General features: G+C 49.5%; 1 protein-coding gene across 1 annotated transcript in view; it reads left to right on the forward strand.

The window, feature by feature from the left end:
* Fbxw8 (F-box and WD repeat domain containing 8) overlaps positions 1-6,565 on the forward strand; it is a 123,750-nt gene extending 117,185 nt beyond the window's left edge. Inside the window, exons 11-13 of the mRNA XM_004636336.2 lie at positions 3,472-3,645; positions 5,634-5,744; positions 6,363-6,565. Of these exons, the coding sequence (XP_004636393.1) occupies positions 3,472-3,645; positions 5,634-5,744; positions 6,363-6,507 (430 nt within the window). The 3' untranslated portion in view covers positions 6,508-6,565. The remainder of the gene's footprint in view (positions 1-3,471; positions 3,646-5,633; positions 5,745-6,362) is intronic.
* The last annotated feature ends 628 nt before the right edge of the window (positions 6,566-7,193 follow it).

The raw sequence follows: 7,193 nt of genomic DNA on the forward strand, positions 1-7,193 counted from the left end.
TGGCCAGCTCAGCCCACCAGGGGGCGGGGCTGGCTGGCATGTGGTGCTGGGGGATTGAACCGTGGTCCCTGTGCTTTTGCTTAGCTTAGCTTGTTCTAAGTAGGTGCTTTAGACCACTGAGCCATCTCACCAGCCCATGATTTCAATTCTAAAAAAAAATATTTACACTTAAAAAATATGATGAGAGGGCCGGCCAAATATCTCAGCAGATTAAAGCACTTGCAAGCAGGCCCAGGGGCCGGGGGTTCAATCTCTGGTTCTGCTAATGCCGGCCCCACGCCCAGGGCGAGCTCAAGCAATTGAGGCTGGGCGTGGTGATGTGCACCTGGTGGATCACTAGGAGTCTGATCTAGTGGTGAGAACCTGAACACCCTGTAGACCCTTCCCTAAAATTAAAAAAAAAAAGTGATGAGGTGGGATTCCCTCCTTTTTAAAAATGTTTCTAGAGCTACTAAAAAACTTGCATTTACAAAATACTTGATAAAAATATGCCTCTGGATTGTACAAGAAGGGAGACAGGGAGCACTGGTAAGACGTGGTGTGTGATGAACCAGACTTGCTTCTTTCTTCTCTTCTGCTTCATCAGAGCCTGCGCTCTCCTCGTTTTTAGTGTCTCCATTTTCTACAGGTAACTCTTTGGTTTCTTGATCAGCCACTTCAGCCTGTTTTCCCTTGGCTCCATTTTCCCTTTTGCTTGCACTTTTTTGTCCCAAGATTTATCCTTTCCCGCTGCCTTTTTTGGGCTTTGTTTCCACATTAGCTGGTACAGATTTAGCCAACAATTTTGCTGATCTCTTGGGCTCCTCCTTTTGCTGCCCCTTCAGCCAGCCAAACTGACTTTCTTCTTGGCCATCTTGGCAGCCTGGGGAGTACGTGCAGAAGCTGCAGGCTGGGGCACCCAGAGCCTTGTGGAGCTACGCAGCCTGGCCACTGCCATTCCTTCCGATGCCAGAGCTGCTGAGACGTGGGAGAACCATAGATATTTCTTAACAGTAGGATAGAAAGCCTCCCTGGTCCACTCAGGTAAAACAGTTCTTGTTACCCATGCTTTTGTGTTAGATCCCATGACCCCTTGCCTGTCCTTCATGACTTTGTTTTCTGAACATTCTAGTGGCGCAGAGCACTAAATTTAGCCCATCCTTTATAGGCTTGTGGCCAGGCATTTCCTTCTTTTCATGGGTAATGTATGTTTCCTAATGTATTTTCTCCCAGAAAAGACTAGTTTCATCACAGTTGAAAACTTAATGAGAGTAAAAGCCATTTCCTGGTGTCATCATTTCCAAGTGTTGTGTGTATTTTCAGCAGCCCTTTTATCAACACTAGCTGCTTCACTAGGCCCCAATTCTTGCTTTGAAATTGTGAAACTACCCCTTTCTGGCACAAAATGTTGTACCATTATCGCTAGTTGATGGATTATCCTTTACAAGACATACATTTATAGCCTTAGGTTTTTCACAAATTATAGACTCAAGCCATAACCTGCCATCTGCCTTTTGTTTATCCACATGATAAAAGTCTTTCTACCTCATCTGATATTGTAGATTGTGACTTACTAATTTGGGTAATACCTTTAGTAGCACTGGCTTCTTTATACAAATCTTTTCTCTGTATGATTGTCCAGGTGGTAGATTTTGACAAGCTGTATATATTAGCTTGAACTACATGAATGCCACTCTCATATTTCTCCACTATTTTGTTTTTTCTTTTTCTTTTTTATTGTGTTTGCTATTTTTACCTTCCTTTTCAGATTTTTGGGGGCCTTTTTTTTTTTTATGAATTTAGTACAGGATCTACATGGTCCCAATACACAGATCAGACTCATAGTGATCCTCATGTTTTCAGCCTCCCAAGCGCTAGGATCACAAGCGTGCACCACCACTCCCAGTCTCAATCACCATCTCAGCGTACCCCAGGGGTGGGGCCAGCACAGCAGGCTCAGGGGTCGAGCCCCGGCTGCTGCGTCTGCCTAAGCAGGTGCTTTAATCCGCTGAGCTGTCTGGCCAACCCGTGGGAGCCATTCTGATAGCAGTAATCATAGTGATTATAGAAAGCACTGACCAAGATCACACCCACAAACGTGCATCTGGGCTCCGACTGAGGCTTACATATGCTTTTCTGGCACAGCAAGTCCTTGTTTACAACCACACAAGTGGCCAGCGTTGGGGTCCTAACTCGGAACTGTTCCTAAGTTATCCCTAACATGCCAGTAGTAACCCAAGCTGTTCACATGTGAGGCTGCTCACAATTCCAGGTCCACAGTACGAAGTTGTGTCCTGCTGGTGCTGGCACATATGCTGCCCTGTGTGCTTTGCAGGGCCCTCGGCTGGTGCTGCTGCTGGCTGTGTCCCACCTGCTGGGTCAGCACACACCCTCACCCTGTTCAAGAGTCACTGTCTCCTGCGTGGGGCTCTAGGGCTGGCCTCATACACCAGGAGACTTCTGGCATGTGGGCTCCTCTCATTCTTTCTGATGTTCTGCTGTGTCCCTTTCAAAGATTACCCAGTACTTCTGGGTTGGTTTTTTAAGCTTTTATTGTGCCTTCAAATGTGGTAGGTAAGCTAAGTGTAGGATTTTTAGTTCAAAATAATTTCTTCCCAGAACACTGAAAATAACATCTCACCATAAATGTGTATGAAACACATGTTTATGATCCCATGTAACATATGATGGTGGTCTTTTCAGGGCAGCAGTTGTCTTTTCCTCTCATCATAGGGTCTGTTAAATCCATGTTCCTATTCTGTAAATTTAATTAGCTTGTATTTTGCCACATTGAGCTTTCACTGTAGTGGCTTATTTGAGGAACTAAGCATGCGGGTCTTCCTAATGGATAAGAGATTTTCATCTGATTTATACTCATGTAAAAATTCAGTATGTATTTATATAAAAAGTTTTTAAAGTGGTCCTTAAAGAAATTCTGATTGCTAGGCAAGTAATTATTTCAAGTCTCCAGCTAAGTGACCACAGAGTCTCCAATGCACTTGTCATGGTTCTACTGGATTTGGTCAAAAATAAAAGTGCCCCCTTTCTGAGTGCCAACAGGATGGTGGTGAACCCCCACCCAAGTCCAGTTACCTGTGCAGTACCACTTATCCAGGAGAGGGCTGAGGCTGCAGATGGGTGGAGCCTATTTACCATGGTCCTTAACAGAATATTATGCAGCCAGGACAGTCACAGCTTTGGTAAACTTAGCATGGGGCAGGTATCTCAGGGCAATTCTGTGTGGCATCCCAGCACAGGAGTGTCCTGTTCCCTGAGCTTGTAAATCATTATGATTAAGTGGTTGTGGGTATTCTACGCTGTGGCGGTGTACTAATCAGGAGATTATAGTTTTACCTCAGCATAACAGATATTTGCAACCAAAGATGTTTCATCTAGAAACATGCATAGACCTGCACAACTGAGGAGGAATTTGTAATATCTGGCTGTAGCACTGACCCCTCTTGCTTTCTCTTTTCTTCCTGGGCCCTGCAGAGTGAGGATCCATGACCTCCGCACTGATAAAATCACCTTGTCACTGTCCGCGCACCAGCTTGGGGTCTCTGCAGTCCAGATGGATGACTGGAAAATTGTCAGTGGAGGCGAGGAAGGGCTCGTGTCAGTATGGGATTATCGGATGAACCAGAAGCTGTGGGAGGTCCATTCCAGGTGAGGGGGCCCCTCCAGTGCTTCGTTGGTCGTTCAGGTCCACCTGGGCAGGCACTGCACCAGCGCTTCCCCATACGTACCTTCAGCCCTGTGAGCAGGCTGCTGTTGCTGCTGCCATCTCTGGTTTTCTGGTGACAAGCTGAGGCTTGGAAAGTGTGCTGGTCCTTGGAGATACAGTTTCTTTCTCTTAAGTGATTAGTATCGCTGTAATTCACACCAGCGGATATTAGTGGAACCAGCCTTCTCTGAAAAGGGAACCCATTCGTCACAAGAGCTATTCTGGTTACTGTAGAATTCTTCCATCTTTAACAGAAAAGGCAAAATCAGAAATACAAGCCGCCATCTCAGCTAGATTGTGGTGTAGCTCCTCGCTCCATGCCACCACCCCTGCTCCAGGGTCCCCTTGTGCAGACTGCTGGGCTTTCTTCACAGTTTAGAAGCACACCGAGGCCTGAAGGTGATCAGGCTTTACCTGAGGAATTTATCATTTTAACCTTTAATAATGAAGATACCCAAGAGATAAATAGATACTATTTAGAGACTATAGGTTCATTAAAGGTGTTAGGTTGTTAAGAACTTCTAGCATGGCCTCTGAAGAGCATCATAGCCTTTGTCTGTCAAGTCATTGGGTCACACTATGTGTCCCAAGAGGCCTCAAAGTGAACGGAAGAGTGTTTTCCTAAATGGGCAATGTGGGAGTCCACACCCTTGCCCTCTGTCCGTCCAGTTCTTACTGGGAATGTGGACAGACAGGCCCTTTTGTGATTTCCATAGTGATACACTATGTTGCCACCAGGTGGTGCCAAAAGGCAACAAAAACTCCTATGCTGGAATCCCAGAAGTATTTGCCATTAAAGAGAACCTGGTATGTGGATGTGGATGTATATTTATATTTATATGTATTATGTTGCTCTACATTGCATTCATTGTAGGGATTGGTACACATGTATAACACACCTTAATTCACTTTGCTTCCTGGTGCTTGTTTTAAAGAGCTCTCAGCCTCTAGGACAGCTCTTACCCCCATTCACGCCTAGGAGCTGTGGCTAGCCCTGCCCATAGCTGCTCAGGGAAAGCCAGTCACGCCTGGCTGGTGTCTCCCTTACGTCACCCCCTGCCTGGAATGTTCTGACTTGGGCAAGCCTGCAGGCCAAGCACTCTGCTGCCCACCCTGATCCTCTCCTGTGCTCTAGTTCTGCTGTCCTGTGGTCACTTTGATGTCCTGTGATCTGTCTGTCTCAGACTTCGTGCTCTGCAGTCTAGTGGTGCGGCTCTCTGGCCTGAGAACAGCTCCTTTCCATGTGCTCTTCCCTCTGCCCCGCCTTCCCCAGCCAAGGTCTCCAGTGACTGCTCCCACTCCATCGCTCTCAGGAGAGTCTCCACCCTGGCCCAGGGCGGCCCAGGTGTTCTCCATCATCCCCTCTGCCCAGGCGATCTCTCAGTCCTCCTCGCAGCCCCCCGGCCCTCGCCCTGTGCTGCAGGGCTGGACTGGGTTGTGGGAATGCACCTCACTTACTAGGCAAGTCTCTGAGGACAGGCATTGTGTGTAGATGTGTTGCATTGCCTGCTGTCTCCTAGCTCAGCACTGTGACCATGGCAAGTGCTGCAGAAGTTTCTAGAAGAGCAAAAGCCTCTGTTAAACGGACTTGAAGCTGCCGACTTCCAAGATGCTCCGAATATGAATTCATATCCCAGAGCAAAGGTGTCACTTTGCACTTCAGGACTTACAGGTCACTACTAAATACACACCCCAAGCTCTGCCCAGGGCTCTGGGACCCTGAAGACCGGAAGGGAGTTCCTCTGCACTCTCTTGGCTGGCTGGTTCCAATTAAGTTGTCTGACAGTCAGCTGGAATTGGTGAGGGGCATGCAGATCTACTTGGGAAGTGGTCCCTAGAGCACAGCCAGAGGGTTTCTGGGCCCCTTGCTGACCCTTCCTTCCATGTAAGAAGCTAACACAAATGCTCCCTTCTCCTCCTCGGGCTGCAGACACCCTGTACGGCACCTCTCCTTCAACAGCCACCGTCTTATCACAGCCAACGTGCCCTACGAGAAGGTGGTACGCAACAGCGACCTAGACAGCTTCGCCACCCACCGGAGGTCAGTGCAGTCAGTCTAGCCAGATCTGCACCCGTGAGAAAGCAGGGCTCACTTGATTTCATTCCTGGGAACCTCACTGCCACCATCCCCTGCAGGCTGTGTGCACCTCCCAGCACAGCCACTGTTTCTGCAGACATTGCCAGCCTGTTGGTGGCTGCCATGGAGCCAGTGGCACGCACTAAGCGCTGCCTGGATGCCTCCCCCAGCCACTTGAGACCTCCAGGGGGTGGGGGAGCCTATCAGTTAAGACAGGTGAACCTCACCTGCCTGAGCTTGAACTTCAAAGCACTTTATGGGCCTGCTCCTGCCGGCCCTGTCCTCCAGGGTGAGTCCCCGTGTTCAGTCTGCTGGTGACCCAGCTGCCAGTCAGAAGAGCCCAGGCAGGGGGCCCAGGCGCCTTTCCTTATCTGACTGCCGACCTGGCTCCTGAGCCTGCCTGCTGCTGCTTCCCCACCCCCACATGCACACACCCACCCACCATATGCCATGCTGCATGGGAGTGGGCTGGTGCCTGGTGAACTGTCGTCCTGGGATGCTGAGCACCACACTGTGGGCCCAAAGGTCATGTTCATTACAGCGAATCACCACCCTGACCTGTGCTTGCTTGTCTTTCTCCAGACACCGGGGGCTGATCCATGCCTATGAGTTTGCAGTGGACCAGCTGGCCTTCCAGAGCCCTCTGCCCATCTGCCGTTTCTCCTGTGACGCCACAGCCAGTTCCAACTATGATCTTGCTCTGGCTTTCCCCCATGATAGTACCTAAGCATCGCCTCATTTGGGAGAAAATCGGGCCAGACCAATTTTATAAATTTTAAAACCACGTCAGAGCTCACGTGGGTAGCCAACATGGGGGCGGGGGAAGTGATGGGATGGGAGTGCCGAGTCTGCCCACTCCAGCCTGCTCCTTCGCTGGCCTCCTTCGCTGCCCTTTGCCGGTCGCTGCTCTGTGCCAGCCGTGAAGACCTGGATTTCTTTGCAGCTCATTTCCTGTCTCTTTGTTCTCTCCCCTGGGCACCTCTGCCTTCTGTGGCTTTGAGTGTCACGACTCAGCCTTCATCCCCTGGCACCTCCTCAGCTCATCCTCTCTCAAGAATGACACTTCTGCCCCCACCCAGAGCTCTGCCCCAGCCTTCATGCAGCCCTTGAGGCTCTGCTGGGCCCTCTCTCTGCTGCCACCCTGCAGGCCATGTTCCTATCCCCTTACTGTGCAGCCCAAGACTTTGGATTGCAACTCAGAAGTGATCTGTGTGTGTGTGTATGTGGTCCTTAGGCTCTATCCCCGGGCTACATGCATACTGAACAAGCCATCTGCCAAAGAGCTGTGCCCTGAGGTAGGTCTTGGACCTGACACTGTCACCACCAAGGGTAAACCTGGGAGAGCAGGGCTTTTTCTTCAGTTGTAGACCATGGTAAATGCTGCATTTATACTACTATGTCCCCAGTGTGGGA

Source organism: Octodon degus, unplaced genomic scaffold (genome assembly GCF_000260255.1).
Source record: "Octodon degus isolate 3935 unplaced genomic scaffold, OctDeg1.0 scaffold00079, whole genome shotgun sequence".
NCBI classification, from domain to species: domain Eukaryota; kingdom Metazoa; phylum Chordata; class Mammalia; order Rodentia; family Octodontidae; genus Octodon; species Octodon degus.